The sequence below is a fragment of the Carettochelys insculpta genome, chromosome 11, assembly GCF_033958435.1.
Source record: "Carettochelys insculpta isolate YL-2023 chromosome 11, ASM3395843v1, whole genome shotgun sequence".
NCBI classification, from domain to species: Eukaryota; Metazoa; Chordata; order Testudines; family Carettochelyidae; genus Carettochelys; species Carettochelys insculpta.
Genome location: NC_134147.1, coordinates 20,428,913 through 20,453,500, shown reverse-complemented (window position 1 = coordinate 20,453,500; position 24,588 = coordinate 20,428,913). Strand labels below are relative to the sequence as shown.

Genomic DNA, 24,588 nt, shown 5'->3' with positions numbered 1-24,588 from the left:
TCAAGTAGGTGCCATAACAACAGCAGTTCAGTGGATGCCCTTAGCCCAACTTCGGATGGACGTCTGATGCCTCAAGCTAGGTCTTGGGGCTCCTGTTGCCAAGGGAATACGCCCCATCCTCCACTATCCCATAAGGCCCAGGGCAGTGGGCCGCTGGAAACCATAGAGATAGCGGCGCTCTGGTTATCTGATATCCCTGATTGGTTGCCAGAGGACTGGGTGGGGCCAGTAAGATGAGGAACTTCCGGGTACGGAGAAGGAAAGCGGCAACGGGAGGTAGGCCGCCGGCCTGGGCTCCCCAAGGTACGTGGGGCTCAGAGCAGTGGGAGAGTCATTCGTCCCAGCTTCCCCGCCCCCATGGGGTGCAGGGTGGAACATTCCCCGCTGAGATCAATGGAAGCCGAGCTAGAGCAGTGTAACACAGGGGGAGGATGCGCTTTGTCCCCTGCTTCTGGAGTTTGTTGGTTCCATCCCCGTTGAGCTGAAGGGAAGGTAGGCCGGCCCATTGCAGCCTGAGGGGGGAGAAATTACAGTGGCGGCCGGCCCAGGCCATTGCAACTCCGGGGAAGGTTGCAGTCCCGAAGTGGAGATAACTCAAAGATCAGTTTCTCCTGAATCTGATTGAGGGCGCAGACCACTGTAGCTTGGGAACGGGATACCTTTATCCTGCTCCCTGCCTGTCCCGGGAACGGGAATGGCACCTTCCAAACCAAACTCAGGAACTGGAAGACACCAAGAACTCTCGTGTGGGGGGAGGTGAAGTCTGGCCTCTGCTGTGAGAGCGGGGCGGCTCAGTGGTACCTTCCCCCCTCCCCCAGCACAGGAATAGAGCAGTCTGAGTCAACTGGCGGGGGAAGTTACAGCATTAGTATATTCCACGTCAAACGGGCTAGACCATTCTCACGGACCGGGGAGTGAGCTTCCCCCAGCATTGCATGTGCACCAGTGCAGCCAGCGGGGGGCGGGGGGCTAGACCCTGGTTGCAGAGGAGAAAGGGCTGGGGGCCAGGACTCCTGGGTTCCCCTACTGTCTCTGCCTGTATCCCCAGCCGTAGGGTCCCTGGCCCTGCTGGCTGTCTATGGGGCTCAGGTGCCCTCTGGGCGTGGATTGGGCCTGTGGGTGGAAGCCAGCTTGGCCAGGGGGGAGCGCTCCTGGCAGCAGAGCTCTGGCTCCCATGAGGTCAGCACACACCTCACAGCAGACCAGTAGCACTGTAAAGGCTAAGAAAATAATTTATTACCTGATAAGCTTTCGTGGCCCAACACCGGGGCAATGGCATCCGCCAGCTGATGTCAGTCTCTCAGGAGCCAGGTGCTTGGGCAGCTTGGCAAGGCTCTTCCTAAGGTGGCCATGCATCACAATGCAGTGAGAAAAAGGGGGTGCTGGCTTTGGTCCAGTCCCATGGCAGGAGGACTAGCTGGTGGGGGCAGGGGTGAGGGGGAATAAGACACGTGGCTTATTTCCTCTAGGAGGCACCGGCGCTGGTCCACCCCATGTGAAACAAGCTGTGGCTCTCAGTGTTGTTCGCAGAAGAGTAGGCAGCTACTTCCTGGCCATTGGGAAGCTCAATGGCCTGTGGAAACTGAGGCCACTCGTTGAGGATGCCCTGGGGAACGGGGATGCTCCGATTGGTGTTGATGGGGTGTAGCTGGCCCTGCCCAGACCCACGTTCTGGGCACACTGGGGGTCCCATGGATTGGGAGGCAGCTGTCCCTGTCCAGGGCCCCCTACTCTGTGTGTGATGGAGGAGAGCAGTGGCAGGTGCAGTGATGTAGGTCCCTCCTGGGTCACCTGGCTCTGACCCTTGCCATTGATCACCCAGAGCGCCCATGCCGGTGCAGCCTGCACCCAAGGAGGCCGAGGAGATGGAGGGGGATGGGGAATCGGCACCTGAGCTGAACGGTGAAGAGGAGGAGAGCGAGGAGGAGCGTAGCGCCAGCCCCTCTGAGTCAGAGGAAGAAAGCTCAGGTATGTGGGTATGGAAGGGGATATGGGGAGGAGTTTGGCCCTTTGTCACAGAGTGGTACTGGGACTGGCCATGGCTCCAGTGTCGCGGACGAGTTCTTGGCCCAGCCTGGAGAGCAAAGCACCCTGACCCCCTCCAGCTCCCCCTAGCGCTGCATCGCTGGGGGGAGCGGGCTGGAGCCCTCTGCTTCCCTTTGCCACAGTGAGGTGGAACACAGTGGGTTGAGAGGCTGGGAGAGCAGAGCAGGCTGACCAGTAGCTCCAGTTCCCATCGCCCTGGTGAGCGGTGGTCGGGAGGGCGACTGTCCTGTGCCAGCCCTGCCAGCTAAGCAGCCCTGGGCTGAGCAGCTTGTGCCGCCCTGCCCCACCCCGCCCCAGGCAATCCCCTGAGCTGCCCTGAGCCCCGTGGCGAACCAGGGCAACTTCCCCGAGCCCGAGGCAGTCACCCTGAACCTTCCCATAGACGCTCTGCCTGGGCTGTAGTCTTTCATTTACCCCAGGGGGGTGTGTGTGTGTCGGCTGTATACCCCTTCCCCCGACCCCGGTCTGCGTGTGGCCCTGTGCCCGGGGTGCCCATGGGCTAGAAGGTGTATGTTCCATGCCCTGCAGAGATGGATGAGGAAGACTGCGAGCGGCGCCGCAGCGAGTGCCTGGATGAGATGTGTGACCTGGAGAAGCAGTTCTCGGAGCTCAAGGAAAAGTGAGTCCCTCCCCGCTGCCGCAGCGCCTGTATCTCTGCCAGACGTGGGACCCCGGTGCAAACTGCCCCTGCTGTGTCCCATCCCAGGGATGGCAACATCTGAGCGCCAGCTGATGTGGGCAGGCCTGGGCTGTGCTGGCTGGGGTGGGCGGAGCAGGACCGTGCTGGGCAAGCCTGGGTGGTGAGGGAGAGTCCTAGTGCAGGCTGGGTGGGGTGTACAAGGCTGTGCTCGCTCCCTGCCGCTGTGCCCTGCAGGCTGTTCAAGGAGCGGCTGAACCAGGTGAAGGCCAAACTGGAGGACGTGGCCGCGGGGCGGGCGGCAGAGTACCTCGATCCCCTGGGGGTCCTGCAGAACAACATGAAGATCCGCATCGAGGTGGCTGGTGAGCTCCTGGCCCGCCCAGGGGATAGCGTGTCCCCAGCTGGTCCCATCGCTCCGCCTGCTGCGAGGAGTTGGGCTGTCGGGGCTCCCTAGCAGGGCATGGCAGGAGGTGGCTGTGTCCCAGGGGCTGTGCTGGCCCAGGCAGGCCTCCAAGGGCAGTGACGGCTCTCAGAGAGCAGCAGGGCGGGTAGGTGGGGGGTGGGAGGAGAAATGCTTCAGTGAGCCCACTGGTGGGGGGAGGGAAGGGTTCAGGAGAAGGAAGGATGGAGGGCAGCAGGGGGTTGGGAGAGGCCCGGGGGGACTCAGGCCTACGGGGTGCTGGCAGGTGGGCCCTGGGGAGGGGCTCCAGGGTGGGGCGGTTCAGGCAGGTGCGGGAGGGTGGCCAGGCCCAGACCTGTGGGAGGAGGAGGTGGAGTCCTGCTAGGGGAGGTGATGGCAGGGCCCAGAGAGGGGATTTCACAGGGGCAGGGCAGTGGAGGCGTGAGGCTCTCGGGCTGAGGCTCACGGTGGTAGGAGAGCAGGGGCTCGGACTGGGAGCTCAGGGCTTAGCCAGGGCAGGCGGAGGTGGATGGGCGGCTGGTGGATGGGCGGCTCTGACTGGTGCCCCCCCGCAGGCATCTACAAAGGGCTGTGCCTGGAGGTGGTCAGGAACAAGCACGAGTGTGAGCTGCAGGGAGCGCGCCAGCACCTGGAGGTGGGGACTCCCTGGCTTTCCTCTGCCCCTCCTGGCCGGCCCCCCAGGGCCCTCTACATAAGCCCCTGGTCTTGCCCCACGGCACCCCCAGGCTGCCCTGCTCGTGCACACCCCCATCCAGTTCCCAGCCTAGGTGCCGCTGCGTCCCGCCGGAGCCCCGTGGCTGAGGTCTGCGTGCAGCCTTCCCGGGAGCACCTGGGGGTGATGCCCACCCCGTGGGATGGGACTGAGCAAGCCAGGGGGGAGGCTGGGAACGCACAGCCGGCCTGGCTGCGCCCTGAGCCCGGCCCTTCCCCGCAGAGCGAGAAGCTGCTGCTCTACGACAACATGCAGAGCGAGCTGCTGGAGCGCATCCAGCGCCTGGAGGATGATCGGCAGAGCATTGACATCACCTCGGGTCAGTGAGCCCCAGGCGTCCCCCTCCCCCCCAGCGCCCCTCCCCCCAGCTTCCTGCTGACCCAGGTACCTCTAACCTGCTCTCACTCCATTATGGCCCCAGCTTGGCGCCTCCTGGGGCACTGCTGCTACCCTCCCCTGGGCCGCTCCCTCCAGCCCCAGCATCCCCATGCCAAAGGCAGCTACCTCCAGGGTCCCTGCACCCTGCAGGTTAGACCATCCTGCCCAGCACCCTAGGGGTGGGCCCACTTCCTAGCCGTTCATTTGCTCCATCTAGAAGGCGAGTTTGCTGGGTCTCAGCCCAGTCCCTCATGGAGCAGGATTGCTGCCGTGCCCCACTCCTAACACAAACCACCCCCTCATCCCTCTGCCCAGAGGACACCTGCCCACTGCACCGGCAGCCCCTGAGGGGAGAGAGGACTGCGTCCCCTTTGTGCCCGAGAGCGGTTGCTGTGGGATGGGGAAGGAGGAGGCAGGCTGCTGCCTCTGACCCCCTTTCTCCTCTCCTGGGTTAGAGTGGTGGGACGACAAGCTGCGCCCCAAGAACAGCCTCAAGAAGTGGGATCCCTTCCGGCCAGCCAAGAGGAAGAAAGCGCCGCTCGTGTCTGATATCCTTACGTTGGTGTCCCCTTCCCAGCTGGGCTTGGAGCAGGGGCCAGGCCGGTGTCCCCCCAACACTGGCCATGCTGGTGTGTCCATTTCCCCTCTCTCCCCGCCGCTGGCCATAGTGGTATCTCCTCTCCCAGCACAGACCCATCTCCCCATGCGCCCCATCAGCCCTGACCCGGCCAGTCCCAGTGGTGGTGTCGGGGAAGCGGGGGCTGGGGTGTCTGGCTCAGAGGCTCCCCTCCCCGCAGCGCCCTGTGTCAGTCTCGTAGGCAACTGGCTGACTGGCGGCCACTGTGCCCCTGTGCCCCAGCAGCCTGGTGCTGCCCCTCCAGCCAGTGTGGGAGGGAAGGGGGCTGAATGACCCCGGGGCTGAATATGGTTGCGTGCCCTTAGCGTGTCCCTCACGCCCCTACATCGTCTACATGCTGCGCGACATCGACATCCTGGAAGACTGGACAGCCATCAAAAAGGTGAGGCTGCCCTGCAGGACACCTGGGTCCCTTAATGACCCCCCTGGGTCCTTCACGCACCAATGCCTGGTCCCTCCCTTAACCCCTCATGCCCTGCAAGGCCCTTTGTTCCTCTGATCCCTCCCACACCCCTGGCCCCCTCCACAATACTTGGGTCCCCGCAGCCCCTCCCCGAAACACACTTTTCTTGGCTGCTTCACTTACCCCCCGCCCCGCTGCCCCCAAGCCCTTCGTTGTTCTGCGGAACAGATGGGGTCTCCCATAATACCCCCCCGCCCCAGCTCTGCTGTTTGGGGTCAGCCACCTGGAAGTGGGATTGTTCTCACGTCTGTTCCTCATAGGCCCTTTAAAAGTCACCGTTTGCATAGCTGGGCACCAGACCCCAGGGCCTAGGAGAGACACGGCTGATGGGTTAATGTGATAGGGTGGGGGTGGAACCAAAGACTTCTGGGGTCTGTCCCCAGCTCTGGGTGGAGGCTGGGTGTCGGGACTCCCTGGTTCCGGTCACTGATGCAGAGACCCTTCTCCTGTGCCTTAGTTTCCCCATCTGCCACAGGTTAACGCTGTCCTCCTTCTGGGGGGACCAGCATGGGTGGGGTCTGGAGAGCTGCAGGAGCAGGGGAGCTCCCTGCCTAAGTCCCTTTAATCATCTGCTTTCTCCCTACAGGCTAAAGCAGCTGTGTCCCCCCAGAAAAGAAAATCCGATGGTAAGAGCTGGGGGCGGGGTGAGAGATATGGGGCTTTTCTCTCCGGAGGCACAGGCTGCAGTCCAGCCCCAGGGCAGCGAACTGACTGGATAAAGTGTTTGAGGAATGGGGCTCTTCTACCAGGGCGCTGGCTCTGCCCTGGGCCCCCTGAATCCCGGCTGGCAGCTGTGCCCCTGCTGTACCTTCAAGGCCCCTCACCTACTATCTCGCTGCCCTTCACCTTGGGCAGGCCGCCCCTCACCACCTCCGGTGCCCCCAGGTCACGGCCAGGACAAAGCTAACCGGGCCCTGCAGCTGCCACCTGCTGCCAGCAGGGCCCACCCCCGTGTGTAGGGCTGTGCCAGCCCCCTAGCATTGCCCACCTCTCCCCCCTCAGTGCTGGTGAAGGTGGAGAAGCCGGGAGCCCAGTTCTCAGCCCGCTGTGAGGACGGGCGGCTGCATTACGAGGGTGAGATCTACAGCAAAGGGCAGAGCGTCGTCCTGGAGGTCGGGGACGAGGCACCAGCACAGTGAGTGACCAGGGACTGGCTGGCAGCAGGGGATGGGGCATGGGGCCTTTCCCTCTGCTCCAGCCCGCGGCAGGGGACTGGCTGGCTCAGGGGCAGGGAGTGGGGAAAGCGGCTGTTTTCTCTACAGGGGTGCTGGCTCTGATCCAGCTTCAGGGCAGGGAATTGGCTGCTTCAGAGCCTTTCTGCTGGAGGGGGCTCTGGCTCCAATCCATCTCTGGGCAGTGAGGACCGACTGACCGGCCGGAGGGCTGGTGTGACCTCTCTCCCCCCACAGGGCAGTGATCACAGCTGTCAGCACTGGGGAGGTCTGGCTGCGCCGGGAGGACGGCACCAAGACCAAAATCTACGTCTCACAGCTGCAGAAGGGCAAGTACTCGGTGCGCAAGGCCTGAGCGGGCCCTCATGGGGCTCAGCCCTGCAGCTCAACACGGCCTCCTCCTGGAAACCAAGGGCCCACGGCACCTCTGCAGCGCAGTGAGTGGCTGGGCCGAGGCTCAGCTGCTCCCCCCTTGCACTAGGACTCATGGAGAGGACTCCAGGGCCCTGCCTGGCAGGGTGTTCGCATGGCCAGCGCTCGCTCTTGCCACAGATCCCTGCAGACAGACCAGCACGAGGCTTCACCACTCGCTTCCCTCGCTAGGACTCGGGAGTTTGTAGCAATCCTGGGGGCTCCACGTACACCCCTGTGTCTAGGGCTGTGACCCCCAGGGGAGGGGGGGCAGGTTCCACAGGCTTCGGCAGGAAAAGCTCTGGGCCTCGGCCAGCCCCCGGGAAATGTTCACGTTAAAAACAAAGTGAAACATGCACAATCTGGGTCTTGGCATCATTTCCGTGTGTTGGGGCCCAGGGAAAGGGACGGGGGGACACCAGGTCCATTCTGCCCACGGGCTGGGCTGGGCTGGGCAGGGGTGGGGGTGTCTCCTGTGTGCCTTTGCTGAGGTGCAGAGGGTTCCTGCCAGCTGTCTCTTGTCTCTGAGCCCCTCCAGACCAGCTGAGCGCCACCCTGGGGGGAGGAGCAGTACCACAGCATCAGAACCACCCTGACTCCATCCTGTGCTGATTCTGGGATGCACCCTGGCTCCCTCCGAGCGGCAGCACCTTTGGGAGCCCCCCCCACCCTGCGCCCTTGTCCCTTCTCCAGCTTGCCTTGCCCTGGAGAATGGCAGGGCCCCCCGCAGTCCTTGGCCTCCCCATACTGCTGGGAGCTGCTTACTTGGAACAGGCTGGGGGGTCTTTCTTGTGTCTGTGCCCCACCTGTTCTTAGCCAGGCCATCCCCAGAACATCCCCTGCCTGCCCCACTTCAGTGCTCTGCAGCAAAGGGGAGCACAGACCCCTCTGTGGGGTGAGGGGGACTGGATGGCAGGGGGCTCTGGCACAGAAGTGGGAATTTCCTTGGTTCTGCCCCATACCAAACTCACGAACCCCCCATCAGCTGCCCGTGGGGTGGGAGGTGTCTGCTGGGGGCTTTAGCCTCGTGCCCCAGGAATTGTGCAGAGAACAGATCTCCTGAATCCAGCCCCAGAGGGGTCTCCCCCAAACTCAGGCCTCTTCTCTGCAGGCTCAGCTGTTGGGAGCTGGCAGCCAGACCCCCCGGCTCCTCGTGTCACTTTGGGGAGAGCTGGGGGGTCAAGTGAGCACAGGAAACCAGGACCCCTTAGTTCTAGCCTCAGGTTTGGAAGGACTGGAGGGTCTACTGGATCGGGGGGTGTTCTGGGAGCCTGGATCCTGAGCTTCCATTCCGAGCTCGCTGGCTGACAGTGGCAGAGCCCCCCACCCCCCCAATCGTGCCTCAGTTTCCTTGCCTGCACTGGAGCCTTCCTGGTGAAGGGGGGGAGGTGAAAGAGCAGAGCTCTAAGGTGGCGACGGGGGACAGATACAAAACCCAGGAGCAAGGAAGCCCCCAGGGGATGGGGCCCAGGTCCTGTGGTGTGTAGGGGAGGCCAGGCAGTTTGGCTGGGGGCCCAGCCATGCTCAGAGCCCACCATCTCTGAGTCGGTAGTGGAAGCGAAGGGACTAATGAATTAATGGTGATGCTATGGGCAGCAGAGAGAGACGGGGGCACTGCCAGCTATGGGCCTGGAAGGGGGGGCACTGGGATGGGACACGGGCCCCGGGAGAGCGGAAGGGGACCCTGAGGACTCCCCCATGTGATTTGAACCTGGACTGGATTCACATCACGTCTTGGTTACTGGCAGGGTGGGAGCAGCCGGGCTGGGGTCAGTGCAGGAGGTGGGATGGGCTCTGGGTGGGAGGTGGCTTGGTTCTGCTGGATTTTCCAGCTGTAGCTGATTTCCCCTCTCTTCCATATAGCCCCTGGCTGTGTCCCAGCGCTTATCCACATGCCCAGGCCTGGCCTGCCGGCCTGACACTGACTTTTCCCTCCTCTCTGGAAGAGTGGAGTCTGGTGCTGCGAGCAGGCTGCCGGCAGCAAGGCCTGGCTTCCACCCCAGCCCTGGGAGCACAGCCACGTCTAGTGGTTAGTGCTGGTGGGGTAGCTGGGAGTCTAGCCCCAGCTCTGGGAGGAGAGTGGGGGGCTGGGAGGCAGGACGCCCGGGTTCCGCTCTTAGCTAGGGCAGTGGGTTAGAGCAGGGGGGCTGCAGAGCCCTGCCCCGTGCCTCAGTTTACCCCTGTGCGAAGTGGGCGAGCCGGAGGCTGCTGTCTGAGCTGCGCCTGACTCCTGCCCTGGGGCGGCTGATTAGATCCGCGCCCCCGCACGGGCTGTGCCAGCCCGGAGAGCTGTGCCTGGAGAACGTGACTGCGCTGGGGGGAGCGGCCGCCTGGCCCTGCCTGCCTGGGGCTGGGGCTGTGCCGCGGCTGGGTGTGACGGTGAGTCACGGCCGACGCGGGTTCCGCTGCCCGGGGCTGGCCCCCCTCCAGCGGAGCCGGGCTCTGGGCGGTGGAGCCGCAGCCCTCCCGCCGGGAACAGCCCCCGCGCCCCACCCCAGAAGCGGCTGCATCGCTGCGCCCTGCCGGGGCTCCATGCCCTGGGGAGAAGCAAGTTCCTGGCCTGGGCCACGTGGGTGCGAGTCCTGCCCTTCCTGCTCCTCCTGCTGCCTCCCGGGAGCGTGGCAGGGCTGGCGGCAGGCTGGGCTGCCCCGCGCTCGGCCGGCCCGGAGCGCCGGTACCAGAGGCCCCGGGGCTGAGCCCTCCCAGCGGCTCCTCCTGCTGGCAGAGGGAGCCTGGCTGAGCTGCCCTCACCTGCGGCCGACATGGAGCCCCCGGAGCAGCCAGACGGGTATGGCAGAGGGGTGGGCTGGGGGATGGGGGAAGCCAGGACTCCTGGGTTCTCTCCAGCTCGGGGAGGGCGGCAGGGCCTAGCAGGTGGATCTGGGAGCCAGGACTCCTGGGTTCCTGGCTCTGGCCCTCAGCGCCCTGCTTCCTCTGGCCCTGGTTCCCTGCCCGGCTCCCAGCTCTGTCTTCCTCCTCAGGGCGGGGCGTGACCCTGTGTACGATGTCCCAGAGCCGCACCTCTCGCCCCGGCCCAGGCCAGCCCAGGGGGCTCCGAACAGCGTCAGCCTCCTGGATCGCCTGCTCCTCACCCAGCCGGTGTGGCTGCAGCTGAGCCTCAACTCGGCCACGGCCCTGCACATCCTGCAGCGGGAACCCCCTGGGGTGAGGGCTCGTGGGGCGCTGCTGGGTACTGGAGGCAGTGGGTCCACGGGCTGATTGGGGGCATTCCATGCAGGGTGGCTCCATTGGTCTGATGGGGAGGGGACGGCCACACCAGCTGGGTCCCTGGGTTTGATAGTGGGGATCCCACACTGGATGGGTCCATTGGTTTGATGGGGTGGAATCCCACACTGGATGGGTCCATTAGTTTGATGGGGGGGATCCCACACTGGATGGGTCCATTGGTTTGATGGGGGGAAATCCCACACTGGATGGGTCCATTGGTTTGATGGGGGGAAATCCCACACTGGATGGGTCCATGTGCTGAACGAGGAACCCTAGTGGATATCAGACACTGTCCTGAGCCCCCAGCCCCTCACAGCTCCCACTGGCCAATGTTCGCTCGAATCTTTTCCACCCGTGTGCACAAAACGTTTGTTCTCTGCACGAGGCCTGTGTGCATGTGCGCCCCCGCCAGTAGTGACAAAATCCCAGCTGTGGGTGCTCTGCTGTTACTGGGCGGCCTTAGATCTCCTCCTGAGCAGCCGCCCAGGTGCCCCGCTTATAGGGACACTGCTGCTGACAGGTGCCCCCTTCTTGCCCCAGACATTCCTGGTACGCCGATCAAACACGCGCCGGTGCCGGGCACTCTGCTTGCGCCTCCTGGACGACCTGGCCCCGGCCTTTGTTGCCAGCTACTGCCTGCAGGAGGGACCAGCCGGTAGGGATGTGCCCCTGCGGCCCTGCACTCCAGCACTGCACCTGGGCCCTGTCCTGTCCTTGGCTCCCTGTCGCTGCACCGGGCCAGAAGGGGAGCCCTGACTGCCAGGGGAGAGCAGCTCTGAGCACCAGAGTCTTTCTTTTTGCAGGAATCTCCCTGGACGGTTCAACCCAGAACTTCCCAGACCTGCTGCACCTGGTGGCCTCCTACTGCCAGAACCAGTGAGTGGGGGACTCCCTAACTACGGCCTGAACCCCTGAGCTCCAGCTCTCCCCTGCTCCCGGTGCCCTGAGATCCTGGAGTGGCTGGGGCAGCGAGGGGGAGGGGTGCTGGGGCAGAAGTGGATGGGGGAGAGTCCCCCAGGCTGGCAGGGTGGGGGACGGGCAGCAGGCGATTGGGGGAGGGCCCTTGGGAGAGGAGGGGTCCCTGGAGCCGCTGTCGGAGCTGATGCACTGTGCCCCTAGGGAGGTTCTCCCGGTGGCCCTGCGCCTGCCCCAGCCCATCCAGCAGGCCAGGTCGCACAAGGAGCTGGAGGCCATTTCCCACCTGGGGCTGGGTGAGTGGAACCCCCCCATTTCTCCCCCCTCGCTGGCCCCTGCACACCTCCCTTTAATCCTTCCTCTCCTTTCAGCCCCCCGGTCCCTCCCCACCCCATTTCCACCTCAACACCCCCTCCCCACAGCTACTCCCCTTCCCCCATTGCCCCCCCTTCCCCAGACAGCTGGGAAACCCCGCCCCTCCCCCCGCTGTGGGGCCAGCTTGGAGCCAGCGCCCCCTAGAGGGGAAAGTCCCCTATCTCATTCCTGCCAGCCCCCCCACTGGCCAGATCAGACCAGTACAGCCTGGAGGGGAAAGGGCCATGCGCTCTCCTGGGTACTGACCCCTCCTTCCCTCCCCTGCAGAATTCTGGAGCTCCTCTCTCAATGCCAAGGACCCCCCGGAGCCGCCTGAGCCCCCCTGCTCTGGGGCTGCAGCTGCCCGGCGGGGTGCAATCCCCACGCGGAGCCCAAGGGAGCTGGACTGCGGCCTGGGCAACGGGGCCCTGGGCTTTCTTAACCCCCTGTTCCAGGACAGGGACAGTGGCTGCCGGCGTGACGACTTCAAGCGCAGCATTAAAGTGCGGGTGTCCACCGAGACCTCCAGCCCCCTCTCGCCGCCCCCTAAGCCGCCGCCCCCCATCCCTGCGAGCCAGGCGGGGACGCCCCCGCCGCCGCACCGGGAGCCAGACCAGTGCTCCCTGCTCAGCGCGTCAGGGTATCGGGTGCCCCAGCGGGCTGGGGAGCCCCTGCAGCCCGAGCCACCTGGGCTCAGTCTCCCATCCCTGCAGGAGCTGGACAGTGACTCAGAGAGCGAGGAGGGTGGCAGTCCACGAGCCCCCTCCCCTCCTGCCCAGCGCCGTCCCCGGGCCCCCCTGCGCTCCATGAGTGACGCTGTCCTGGCAGTGCTGGCCCCTGAGAAGCGGCTGGTACGGGCCATGCAGGGGCTGGCACAGGATCGAAGCACCAGGCTGGGGGCCAGCATCCAGGATTTCCTGACCACGGTGAGAGGTGGAGGGGGGCAGTGGCGGTCCAGCCACGAGCTCCTGAGCCCCATCCGGGCCTTCCTGACGCACACCAAGGCCCAGCTGCTGCAGAGCCCAGCCCTGGAGCTGCCCAGCCCCACGCTGCTGCCTGAGCACCGGCTGGGTGAGTGGGGCTGTGGGAGAGAGCCACGAGGCTGGGGTTCTCGGTCCGGCTCAGGGAGGGGAGCGGGGCCCGGTGGGTTAGAGCAGGGGGGGCTGGAAGCAGTGTTTCCTGTAGGCTGAGCATCGGGTGGCTGCACAGGGGAGATTCAAATGATGCCAAGCCGATGAGCAGAGCGCCCATGGCCGGCAGTGTGTGCTTCTAGTGGAGGTGCATGTCGGCACGTGCCTCGCTGCACGTAAAATTTATTCTGCCCAGGGATGGAAAAAATTAGAGCGGACGCTGGCTGGGAGCCAGGACTCCTATGTTACAAGGGCGCGATCGTGGCAGGGTGACCATCCGTCCTGTTTTCACCAGGACGGTCCCTTATTTAAGCTGTCTCTCAGGTGTTCTGGCTCTTTGAAGAAAATAGGCAAATTGTCCCGTATTTTTCGGGGCTCCTGCTCCCTGGCACCCTGTGTCTGGGGGTGGTAGCCGCTCCCGCCAGGGCGCTCCTCTGCTGGGCGGCTGCCCTGTGCCCCAGAGCTCTGCACCTTGTGGCAGCAGCTGCTGCACAAGGGAGCTCCTGGGGGGGGGCAGCTGCCCCATTCCCTGGCTCCCCGTGGTGGCTGCCTCGTTCCCTGGTGCCTATACTTAGGGGAGGCAGCTCCCACTGGCAGGGAGCTCCTCTGTGGGTCAGCTGCCTCCTTCCCCGGCCTCCCACGCCGCAGGGAGGTGGCTCCTGCTTCATTCCCTGCTCTGGAGGCTTTGGAACATGCCCCATCCACCACTCCCCTTCATCCCTGGTGCCTCGCCCTGGGAGGCTGCAGAGCCCCCATTTTTGGTGCCTCACCTTGGAGCTGGTGCCCCCATCGCCAAGCAGCCCCATGCCTGTCCCCGGAGGCCAGTGTCCCGTATTTGCCAGAGGGCAGTGTGGGCACCCTGAGTCTTGGAGATTGGGGTGCGGAAGAGGCAGGACCCCTGGTTCTGTTCCTGGCCCTAGGAGGTGGGTGGGGTCTAGTGTGGCCGGGCACTAGGATGCCTGAATGGTGTTCCCACTCCAGCGAGAGGAAGGGGGGCAGTGGGTTAGAGCAGGAGAAACCTGGATCCCAGACAAGGCATCGAGGCATAACCCACTCCTGTCCCCCAGATGCTGTGCTGGAACGGGCCCTCCACCGTTGTGTGCTGAAGCCCCTAAAGCCACTGCTGGCATCCCGGCTGCGCGGGCTGCATGTGGCAGATGGTTCCCTGGGCCAGCTCCAGGAGAACCTGCGGCTGGTGCGGGAGCGAGGCCCTGATGCCTTCCCAGCACGGGTGCCGGTGCCCGGCCCCGCTGACACCCAGCGGGCACAGCACAAACTGCTGCAGCTGCTGCGTGCCTATTCGCCGAGCACCCAGGTGGCCCTGCTGCTGCAGGCTTGCAAGGGCGTCTACCGAGCCATGGGAGCAGCCTCAGGTACAGACCCTTCATCCCCTCCCCTCCCTTGCCCATGGGGGGCTGCCCCTGCAGGTCTCCAAAGGTGTCTGCAGGGCCATGGGAGCACGCCCTCCCTGCAGCCTGCATGGCCCTCCCACCTTGCCAGCCCCCCACTCTTCCTGCCCAGGCCTAGGAGGGCATCTCTGCAGCCATACATCTGTCCCAGGTACGGACAACCCCCACATGGTCCTTGCTCCCCAGCACTGACCGTTGCACCACCCCAGGCCTGGCCCCCTCCTTCACCCACAACCTGCTAATTCCCTACAACTTCCTGAGCCTCCCCATCCCCGTTCTGCACACCCGCCGCACCTCCCCACCTTACAAATCCACCCCAGTCCCTGCACCTCCCTCCCAGTGCCCCCGTCCATGCACCCTGCACCCCAAGCCTCTGGGATCCCTGCCCAGCCTGGGCTCCCTGCGCTGCCCACTCACTCCACTGCCAGGAGCCCCCGTTGTACTTCAAGCATTATGCAGGATCTTTTCAGGGGAGATAAGGGAAAACACCACATTTATTGGTAATACAGACATCAATCACTATTTTATCATATAGATACCCCATAGTACACTCATTTACCACCCCCCCACACAAACACACTATCTTGTTGTTACCAATTAGTCACTCCCCCTAATGTCACTGATCAGGTGAGTTAGATGCAGGAGAGGTGGAGCTGGGCTTCTGCAGATCCATGCTCCGATGTTGACAGGACAAAAGACCTGGGCTGCGTCTACACGTGCACGCTACTTCGAAGTAGCGTCACCAACTTCGACATAGCGCCCGTCACGTCTACACACGTCGGGCGCTATTTCGAAGTTAACTTCGACGTTAGGCGGCGAGACGTCGAAGTCGCTAACCTCATGAGGAGATAGGAATAGCGCCCTACTTCGACGTTCAACGTCGAAGTAGGGACCGTGTAGACGATCCGCGTCCCGCAACGTTGAAATTGCTGGGTCCTCCATGGCGGCCATCAGCTGGGGGGTTGAGAGACGCTCTCTCTCCAGCCCCTGCGGGGCTCTATGGTCACCGTGGGCAGCAGCCCTTAGCCCAGGGCTTCTGGCTGCTTCTGCGGCAGCTGGGGATCTATGCTGCAGACACAGGGTCTGCAACCAGTTGTCAGCTCTGTGGATCTTGTGTTGTTTAGTGCAACTGTGTCTGGGAGGGGCCCTTTAAGGGAGCGGCTTGCTGTTGAGTCCGCCCTGTGACCCTGTCTGCAGCTGTGCCTGGCATCCCTATTTCCATGTGTGTTACTTTGACGTGTAGACGTTCCCTCGCTGCGCCTATTTCGATGTTGGGCTGAGCAACGTCAAAGTTGAACATCGACGTTGCCGGCCCTGGAGGACGTGTAGACGTTATTCATCGAAATAGACTATTTCGATGTCGCAACATCGAAATAAGCTATTTCGATGTTGGCTGCATGTGTAGATGTAGCCCTGGTGTCCTCCTGCAAGGTACCATAGATTTATAATGGCTTCCCTCTCATGCAGATCTGTACCACTTCGTCATCATGTCCCTATGCAAATTCTGTGTCATCACATGCAAACGGAGTTAGTCGTCACTGGCACCTTCTTCAGGGGTTGGCTTAAGGCTGCCACACTCCTCTTCAGGAATGGTGCCTCCAGAAGCAGGTGCTTGCTTGTGACTCCCAAGGCCATCAATATGTCTGATCTGCTTTCAGTGCACCCACTTGACGGTGTCCTGGGATCCCCTCTCCACGCCCTGTCCGAGGGGGGCTCCCCCTTCACACCTTAGCCAGTCACACCTCATTCATTCAACAGGACAATCAAGCCAAAGGGGAAAGATGTGTCCTGGTAGAAAGACATTCTCTTTACCTTAATTATCCTTAGGGACTATTCTACCAAGACTTGATGCAAAAGACTTAATACAAAGTTTCTACATAAAAGGACTGAATATAGAGTTTATACACACACACACACACACACAGAGTGTCTAGGCAAAAGGACTCATTACAAAGCTCTATGACAATGAGGGTTATGTATTGCAAAGACTTGATTCAGAGATTGTATGAAGATGACCCACACTCCTACAAAACCGATGAATACAAAGATGTAGCTACACCCCATCCCCAGCCTGTGCTCCAACACTCTCTGCCTCCCCTGCTGCCAGGACCCCTCCCCGAGCCTCCTGCTGCATCCCTGCCCACCCCAGCCCCCGCTGACGCCTACTGTCTTCCCCCAGATGGGAGCTATGGGGCAGATGAGTTCCTGCCAGTTCTGAGCTTCTTCCTGGCTCAGTGCGACCTGCCCCAGCTGCTCATGGAGGCTGAGTACATGATGGAACTGATGGAGCCCAGCCAGCTCGTGGGAGAAGGTAAGGAAGACCCCTAAGCCTTCAACTGCACCTTTTCCCTCCCCCCCGAGCCAAGCTGTCCCCTCACCCTGGAGCCTGATCAGAGATGGTGCCCCCTCGAGGGGAAAATCCCCAGTGTCCCTTTACTTCCCTGAATGGGGGGGGCCCTAATGGGACGTGAGCCCCGGGGGTGTAAACAGGGGGCTCTTGACTAGGTGAAGGGGGTTTCTGTTGCCCCTGTGTATGGCACTGGTGCAGCTGCCACGGGGATCTTGCATCCAGCTCTGGTCTGGGGCACCAGGCGCTTGGTTCAACGGCGGAAAGGCTAAGGCCCTGCCTACATGTTAGTTGCTATTTCGGGTTACAACCGACGAAACACCATGCACAAAACAGCAGCGTTATTCCGGGCGCGGAATTCCGGTTCCGGCGCCCCATGTCATGTGCCAGGTAATGGAGCCTTCAGAATAGCCCCTTGTGCCGAACCTGGGGGCCACGGGGCTGCACCAAGTTTGAAATAAGCTCCCTCAAAGTAAATCACGCCCCTTGCGCAATGCGAATTGCATAAGTGATTCTGAGTTACAGCCTCTGGCAACTGCAGCCTAAGTGAGCCCAGTCCAAGTACTACGTGGGGAGCAGGGACAGGAGAGCGGTGGGGAGAGACCAAAGGCTGGGCACAGGAGCTGGCCGAATTCGCACCAGCAGGCAGGCGCGCATTGCTCAGGGAGGGGAGTCAAGCAGGGCTGGGTTCTCCGGCACCGGCCTGGGAGGTGTTGCTGAGCCCTCTGGGATGGGTCAGAGCAGCCCTGTGCAGAGAGGCCAGCCTCGGGAATCCCCTGCCAGCCTCGCAAGCTATGCTCCATCCTCCCCCAGGTGGCTACTACCTGACCACTCTCCAGGCCAGCCTGGCCCTGCTGGGGAGCTTCCACAAAGAGGACCTAAAGGAGCAGTGCCCTGATGTCCAGAGAGCCCTGAGCTGGAGGCACCAGCACCCCTCAAGGCAACCCCCTGGCAGCCCAAGCGGGGTATGTGGGGAGGTGCTTGGGAGGGAGTCGCTGCAGGGGGCTCCCCGCCACCCTCCCTTCCTTGCTACCCACCCTGTCCCCCATCCCTTCTCTGCTACCCCACAGTCCCAGGCCCTGTCCCTCCCCTTCTCCTTGCCTGCACAGTCCCCCTGCATCATCCCTGGTGCTGGCTCAGTCCCTGTCCCCTATGCCCCTCAGTGCCCTCTCACTCACTGCCTGCTCTGCCTTCCAGGATCCACAGCCTGGGATGACCCAGTCCCCCTACAACAGGCTCCACTCCACCATGCCTGTGCTGGGAGCCCAGGAGACGGCTGAGCAGCTAGGGGGGCACCCCCTAAACGACAGACTCCCCCAGCACCCTGCGGGGCAGTGCCGGTCCGAGGAGCGCCCAGCCCAGTGTCACCACCCTGGGGAGATGGGACCCGGGCCAGGACCCCCACGCAGGCTGCTCCGCGAAGGAGCCATTGACCTGGAGGAACCGCTCGGGCCCAGGGCACCGGGTTGTGCCTCGGCTCTAGGCAGGGAGCAGGGCCTGATAGGTTAGAGCCGGGGCTGGGAGTGAGGGCTGCTGGGTTCGAGGCCCAGCTCTGTGCGACTGGCTTTGAAACCATTTCCCTCAGGGAGCCTCAGCCGCCTGCTTCCAGCCCAGCATGGGAACCCCACAGCAGTGTTCCAGAGGGAGCTATTCCCCGGAGCCCCTTCCTGTTCCACTGTCTGGGAGGGGAGGGGTGTGATGCTGGGGGACTTGTGTCCCCCTCTCTAGGGAGTCGGGGGAGCAGGAAGCATCACTGCCGATTTGAATGAGAGTCTGGTAAATGCCAAGAGAGAGACTTTCTTCAGTGAGACGGAGGATCAATGCACGTACGCCAGGAGGATTTGCTGGCACAAAAGCCTCTTTTGCCACTGTTATTTTTGTAGGGCCTCCTTTATTAAATATTTGGGTGGGGGGGGGACTCATATCTATTTTTTATTCTCCCAAAAATGACACAGCCCAGTTTGCCTGAGGCCTCCATTTACAATTTGTTTATATAGTAAAAGGAAAAGCATTCTGCTACAAAATGCTCTTGTATTTATGTTATTGTAGGGCCTACTTTATTTACTATCTGCAAAAAATCTACTTTGTTCAAAGAGCAGCATTCTTTGTTTTTAACTTGTCTTTTTTTTTCCCCTGAAGGTCTAAATATGGTTTAGATAAATACAGTGCTCTGGAACACAAACCTCTCCTGTTAATATTGTTGTGGGCTCTACTTTATCAGCAGTGAGGTCGGTTTGGCTCTCTCCGTCGGCGTTATGGCTGCTTCCCCGCTCTAGCAAGATAAATGCAGAAGTGGGGGCCAGCAAAAGTACCTCTAAAACCTTATGTACCAGGTTTTGGTATAAACTCCCCTCCCAAAATCCTAAAAAACCCTTAGATTTTGGGGATAAGATTTGCTGCCACCACCCAAGTAATAATAAGGAAACCAGGGAGAGGCTATTTGGGAAATCTCAGCCCCAAAAGTAAAAACCAGGACACAAACATTAACCAAAATCAAGTTAATAAAAAGAAACAGAGAGAACTTTTATTATTACAACAATATTTGTGTTGCGAGCCTCATGACTAGATGTTATGATCGGGACAATCGGTAAGGAGAGAACTTTTGAACAGTGTGTCGGATCAGTTCCCAGGAACATTCTAGGCAGCATGAGTGGGTTTTGAGGAAAATGGGAGCAATCAAAAGGGAGAAATAGGCGGGTGCTGGCATTGCTGGCATCTGGGTAGCGCAGGGACAACGTCAAGCCCCCCTGCTGCTGCTAACGATTACACCCTCCAGCACAGCTCTGCCAGAGTGCAGGTGGACTCGGGGGTGCTGGCACCCTGTGGGAGTGAGCTCCTGGGCAGAGAGGGGATGAGTCTAACACAGGGAAGGGTAGAAAAGGCCTTTGGCATGTGGCTGGGAAAGAGAGGCCAAGGTGTGAGGGGGGTGGGGCACAAGCAGAGCCCCTGGGGAGAGTGGGGGCCCCTGGTGTGAGGGGTAGGGGGCAGACAGATTCCATGGTGGGGGCTGGGGGACTCTGGCGTGAGCAGCTGGTGGAGGCCCTGCTGTGTGGGAGGGGAAGAAGGGCAGCTCTGGGCGTGTGGGTGGGAACACAGTGCCTTGCAGGATGCAGGGGTGGGAGGCCCCTGAAGGAGAGGGGGTGGCACTCGGACAGCTGGGGCAGGGGCAGGAGGGATGCCAGGTGCCAACACTCTGCAAAGCAGGCGCTCTGGCGGATTTCACTGGTTTTGACCCCCAGCTCTGGCCGCAGCTGGACGCCGAGTCTCTGCACCCGGCTCCCAGCGTGGCATGGCCGGCGGTTAGGCCAGGGCCGCAGCCTCAGGGAGGAGCCTGGGGGGAGGGAAATCAGGCCCATCCGGAGGGGCAGGACGGTGGATTCTGGTGCCCCCGCTGCTGCTTAGCACCTCACAGGCAGCAGCTGCCTGCCCTGAGCAGAGCACTGCCGGGGAGCCCAGCAAAACACGAGCTCTTTAGAGACGGGGTGGCCAGCCAGCGAGAGACAAAGAGCCAAAACAGCCGTGGGCAGAGTGCAGAGTCACCTACTCTCTATCTATCTCGGTGTCTGGTACATATTGCTATATAAAAATAAAAGCCGTTCAATGTGTGGCCCAATGCCTTCCCCCTCCCCCAGAGACAGGCACCCCTAGCCCCCCCGCCTCTGTACCCCAATGCCGGGGGCTCCCGCCAAGCCCGTCTCTCACAGAGCCCTGGGGCGCCTGCGCAGAGCGGCAGGCAATGCTCCCGGTGCGTGGCTCCGAGCAGAAGCCACATTTCATGCTCAAAGAGCTACATGCAGCTCGAGAGCCGTGGGTTGGCCACCCCTGCTCCAGAGGCCAGGCTCTGGGCGTGTGCAGAGGAAAGCAGGGCTGGGGCAAGCAGCCAGGTCTGAAGGGGTGGGCCCTGCGGGGTGCTGGCACAGGCTGTGGGGCAGAGTCTGCCGGGCTGAGCGCTGCCCCCCCCCAGGAGACAGACCGCTCAGGATTCATTGGCTGACTCCAAACGACCCAGGGTCATCTTCGAGCCCAGCCCCCGACACGAGGTCAGAGGGGATCTCTCAGGCACCCCAGGGACTCTCCTGCTCCCCTTCTCATCCACAGTGGCCTGCTGGGAAACCTGGGGCTCAGCTGGGGACACCTCCTTGGGCGCTGAGCTTTCGGAGGGTGGGGGCTCTGTACAGCAATGCCTGCCGCAGCAGCTTGATGCTGGCCGGGTTCTGCGATACCCTTGCAATGGCGTCTGCACCAGCAGAAGGGCACACGACTGCTTTTTGCTGTTGCTTTCCAACGGGCGGGGGAAGAGAGCAGTGCGCTATGGGAGGCTGACGGTGCACAGCCCGCACCACCTGCGGCCCGTCTTAGTCCCATTGAACACTTGGCGCTTAGCCCACAATGCGAGGGGGCGGCAGGACCTGTGGGACAGGTGGCCATGTGCATTGTTGACAGAGGCGAAGCTGCTCACCCCGACGGGGATGCCCTCCCTCGAGTTCGTGGGCCAGGGTGGACATGCAGCCTCGAGTGTACAAAACTGGGTGCGACAGGATGAATCTCTCTAGCCCGACACTCTCTCTTCTGGCAACGTCTGTAATCCGGCGTGATTTTAGTTAGCTGGAGGACTACTCATGGGAGTGGCCAAGTTTCCCAGGGTCCCATAAAGTTTGTTTACTGCCACCAGTCCTGGTGCTCAGTGTTCTGTGCTGTTGTTTAGCTGTAGTTTACCCCTAAATGTCTTCCAAGAGCCCAGTGAGCAGCAGAAGTGTTGGGAATGTGCTCGGCAATACTGACCTCCCCGGCAAATTCTCTTCTCCGGCTCCGGTCGGGTGCTGAGCGTGCCAGATGAGAGAGGTTCAACCTGTGCAAAACTGACCTTAACAAATTCAACCTAATCTCGTGTAGACATAGCCTTAGAGGGAAGGAGACAGAGCCCTTGGGAAGGAAGGATGGATGGGGTATAGGCTTGCGGCAGGGGGACTGGGCGTTGATTCCCAGGACAGGGTGGATGTCTGTTCATGGGTTACCTGGAGGACCACGTCACTGCAGCCTGGCCTTCCTATGGCTGGAGTACCCTGAAGACTGTTGTGGGGAAACTGAGGCAGAGCATGCTGCCTCACTGCGACAGGCTGCTTTGCGGTGTTGCCCTGGTAAGGCTGGGTGCCAGCTGAAATGTGCTACTGGGATGAGACCACGTTATATGCAACCTGTGTTTGGAGACTTTAGCTTTTTATCTCCAGACACCAAAACTATGCGGCTCTCCCTGATCCTGTCTGCCCCATTGGCTGGAGGAAGGCTGGTGCTCTGCAGCTGAGCTGTAGGCTGATGTGTTTTGAGGCTGCCACTCAAGATCCCTCAAGCCCACTTAGAACTTCTTTGTCAAGGCTTGAAGGTGTCATTCCTGGGCCACCAGAGGAGCATTCTCAGACCCAAGCTGCCACATGGGGCTCTCCCCAGCCCCTTCCCAGGTACCACACACTGGTGGTGGCATCTGTCAGATGCTTGGGCAGGTGGTTCCCCAGTGGGTGGCAGGCAGGGCTCTGAGCTCCTGCTCTGGAGGCTGCTGGAGTGTAGCAGCAGCAGGAGAGAGGACAGTTATCCACTTCACTTGTGCAACCTTAAAAATGGCCATGGGGGGCCAAAGGGGGTGGCCCAGAGGGACCCTGCTGGCAAAAATCTCTGTGAGGGCCTGTGGCACATGTGCATTTCGGTCACAGGGGTAGGCAGAGCAGAGCAAGAGCCAGGCCACACTCACACAAGGGCTGTGGTTGGTGCTCTCCTGGTCTCGGCCCGAGGTACGAGGACCCCTCCGGCTCTGGGGAGGACACCGCTGTACCAGCGTACAGGCGAGCTGTACACAAGAGGCCCCTCACTTGTATCCTCAGCAAATGCAACCCACCGAGGAGCCGTGCTGGGATAGCTGCTGCTCAACAAAACCAGCCTCTGTGTGCAGCCCCAGCCCGCCCCACGGGCCTAGGGCGGAGACCCAGTGTGCAGAGCAGGGCCGAAGCTAGAGGAGTTCATTTGCAAAGGAGCCCTTGTGTGTGTGGTGTGAGAAAGATATGGCCTGTGCCTGCCAGCCAGCCAGCCCCCCAGCCCTGGGCCTGGTGCCCTCCAGGAGGGCAAGGCCCGTGTCTCATTCCCTGCCCCTGCGCACTGGGTGGAAATGCTGGTAGAGCCAGGAGCCTGCATCCTGCTGCAGTGCTGCAATTGTGCCTGCAGGGAGCAATATCGCTCCATCCCTGTCCCTCACAGGGGGACTTGTCACTCAGGAGTGTGGTGGGGAGAGCCCAGGGCTGGGCCAGCCAGAGGCAGTGGGTCAGGATGTGGCGGGGGAGACCCTGGCTGGGCCGGCCAGAGGCAGTGGGTCAGGATGTGGCTGGGGAGACCCTGGCTGGGCTGGCCAGAGGCAGTGGGTCAGGCTGTGGGGGGACCTGGGACTGGGGCTTTGAGGGGCAGGGGGGCAGGGCACGGGCGAGCCCAGGGCTGTGGTGGAAGTGCACCGGCAGAGCTGTGTGCATTGGTCAGGCTGCTGGATCTTCGGCCGCACCAGCTACAGCAGCTGACGCCCTGTGACTGGCCCAGTTCTATCCCTGGGCACTGACCCCTGTCCCCGTCCCACCCACCCTCCCGCTCCAGCCCCAATTCCCTGCCCTTGCGTCAGCCTGTCCCAGGGCCAGCGGCGCTGGGAGCAGCTGAGGCTGCTCTGAGCTCATGTGGGCTGGGAGCGAATGTGGATGGCTCCTCCACCCCGATGGCCGCGCCCGGCCTGTGCAGTGAGGCCGGGCCGGCGCCCATCCAGCCCCAGGGCAAGGGACCGGCTGCCTCCGAGTGGTGGGGAACGGCCCAGGTCACACCTGCCACCCCACCCAGCAAAGCGGGCTGTGCCCTTCATGGGGCCTGCGCCCTGCATGGCTGGCCCAGGCTGTGGTGGGATTGCTCTGGGCCCGTTCGGCGGAGGGCACATTGAGAGGAGGGCAGGCTGCTTGTGGGGGGTGCTGAGGGCAGGGCGGGATGTGAGGGTCAGGGGTCTTCTGTGCAGTTATGGTTGCGGGGGTCCTGAGGTGTGCTGGGGGCGAGGGAGGGAGACCTGGGGGGGAGGGGGGATTTCCTGCCCCAGGATGTGTGAGCTGGGGCAGGGGGATGCGCTGTATGGGGGGGGGCGCTGGTGTGGGGGAGGAGTTCTGTGCATCCCCCCCCACACACACACACACTGCCAGACTATGATGTGGAAGAGCTGCTCTCTGGGTCTCCCTCCCCTCCCCCCCAACTCCAGCCATTGGTCTCTGGGTCTGCTCCAGGCTGAGCCAGCACCACCCAGGCCCAGTGGACACTGCGTGACCCTTGAAGCCCTGCCCTGCATGGGGGCCGTGCGGGGTGAGCTCATCCAAGGGGAGCTTGGAACAGCACACACAGTTTGTTCTATCCTGGGATGGGGAACTGGGGCGGGGGCAGCTGAGCAGACCCTGGTGGAGAGGAAGGGGACTATGGCCCTGGGACACCCCCACCGCTGTTCCCAGTCAGCCCCCCCCGACTCAGAGCTTAGACAGGCCCAGGCGTCGGCTGGATGGAGGAGCTCAAAGTGAAATTGTGAGGGTGCCCTGGGGGCTCGCCCCTTGCTACCAGTGCGGCTCCTTGTGCCTCAGTGTGGGGCTGGAGACAGAAGTGCTGCAGGGGGTCATGTTTGTGCAGGGATCCCTCACCTGGTGCTGAGCTGCAGCTGCTTCTGGGGTGGAGCATGGGGGGGGGCTGTTTATAGTGGGACCTCTCTCCCTCAGGGGACCAGAGGAAGGTCTGTTAGGGATCTGGGGTGGGCCGTGTCAACCCCGCTCTGGGTTGCTCCCCACGCATGCTGTCCAGTGGGCCCTGACGCCACCGGTCTCTCTTGGACAGGCAGAGCTGTCGCCTCCCCTGGGCCCCGTCAGAGGACCCCCAGCTCCCTTTGGGCCATATCTGTGTCGGGGGGCGTACCAGTCTGGGAGCTGCAGGAATGTACCTCATGGCCAAGGTTTCTGTCTCTCCCCCAGCCCCCCACAACACACACACAGAGGTGGTAGAGCCTAGAGGCAGGCTGCATCTCCCAGCGCCGTTCTCCCCCCCCAGGCGTCAGCCCCTCTGCATCTGAGAGGTGTGGGACACTGGGCTTGTCCCTCTGTGGGATGCGGCCGCCATCTCGCCATCTCGCCCCAAGGTGGGGGTCTCCAGTCCTGGCTCCGCTGGCTGTCCCACCGCCGGGTGCTGGCTCCCACCCTGCCTGTGGGGGAGGAGGACGCCCAGGGCTGTGTCGCTTTCGCTGGAAGTCACTCAAGGACGGAGAGGGCCGGCCGGAAGCCCCCA

The 24,588-nt window shown here is 62.3% G+C and overlaps 2 protein-coding genes across 3 annotated transcripts; both read left to right on the top strand.

Moving 5' to 3' along the window:
• Positions 1–237: 237 nt before the first annotated feature.
• On the top strand, positions 238–7,241 carry BRMS1 (BRMS1 transcriptional repressor and anoikis regulator). Its single transcript, XM_075005070.1, has 11 exons — positions 238–303; positions 1,823–1,968; positions 2,575–2,665; positions 2,921–3,048; positions 3,662–3,741; positions 4,042–4,138; positions 4,653–4,745; positions 5,152–5,216; positions 5,884–5,923; positions 6,300–6,432; positions 6,707–7,241. The coding sequence occupies exons 2-11, from the start codon at positions 1,830–1,832 to the stop codon at positions 6,822–6,824; spliced, it is 984 nt and encodes a 327-aa protein (XP_074861171.1). The 5' UTR covers positions 238–303; positions 1,823–1,829; the 3' UTR covers positions 6,825–7,241.
• Positions 7,242–8,736: 1,495 nt separating this feature from the next.
• RIN1 (Ras and Rab interactor 1) lies at positions 8,737–18,754 on the top strand. Of its 2 annotated transcripts, XM_075005068.1 has the most exons (10): positions 8,737–9,668; positions 9,862–10,045; positions 10,649–10,763; positions 10,912–10,984; positions 11,228–11,319; positions 11,666–12,448; positions 13,575–13,880; positions 16,096–16,227; positions 17,077–17,228; positions 17,461–18,754. In XM_075005068.1, exons 1-10 carry the CDS (start codon positions 9,643–9,645, stop codon positions 17,770–17,772), a joined length of 2,175 nt encoding a protein of 724 aa, XP_074861169.1. In that variant the 5' UTR covers positions 8,737–9,642; the 3' UTR covers positions 17,773–18,754. The 2 variants fall into 2 exon arrangements, with proteins under 2 accessions (XP_074861169.1, XP_074861170.1); XM_075005069.1 differs by lacking the exons at positions 10,649–10,763; positions 11,228–11,319.
• Positions 18,755–24,588: the final 5,834 nt, after the last annotated feature.

Coding starts and splice junctions, on each gene's coding strand:
- RIN1 (XM_075005068.1), top strand. CDS start 9,643: ATGGAGCCCCCGGAGCAGCCAGACGG. Junction 9,669..9,861: donor CCCCCGGAGCAGCCAGACGG/GTATGGCAGAGG, acceptor CTTCCTCCTCAG/GGCGGGGCGTGACCCTGTGT. Junction 12,449..13,574: donor GCTGCCTGAGCACCGGCTGG/GTGAGTGGGGCT, acceptor CCTGTCCCCCAG/ATGCTGTGCTGGAACGGGCC.
- BRMS1 (XM_075005070.1), top strand. CDS start 1,830: ATGCCGGTGCAGCCTGCACCCAAGGAGGCCGAGGAGATGGAGGGGGAT. Junction 3,742..4,041: donor GAGCGCGCCAGCACCTGGAG/GTGGGGACTCCC, acceptor CCTTCCCCGCAG/AGCGAGAAGCTGCTGCTCTA. Junction 5,924..6,299: donor CCAGAAAAGAAAATCCGATG/GTAAGAGCTGGG, acceptor CTCCCCCCTCAG/TGCTGGTGAAGGTGGAGAAG.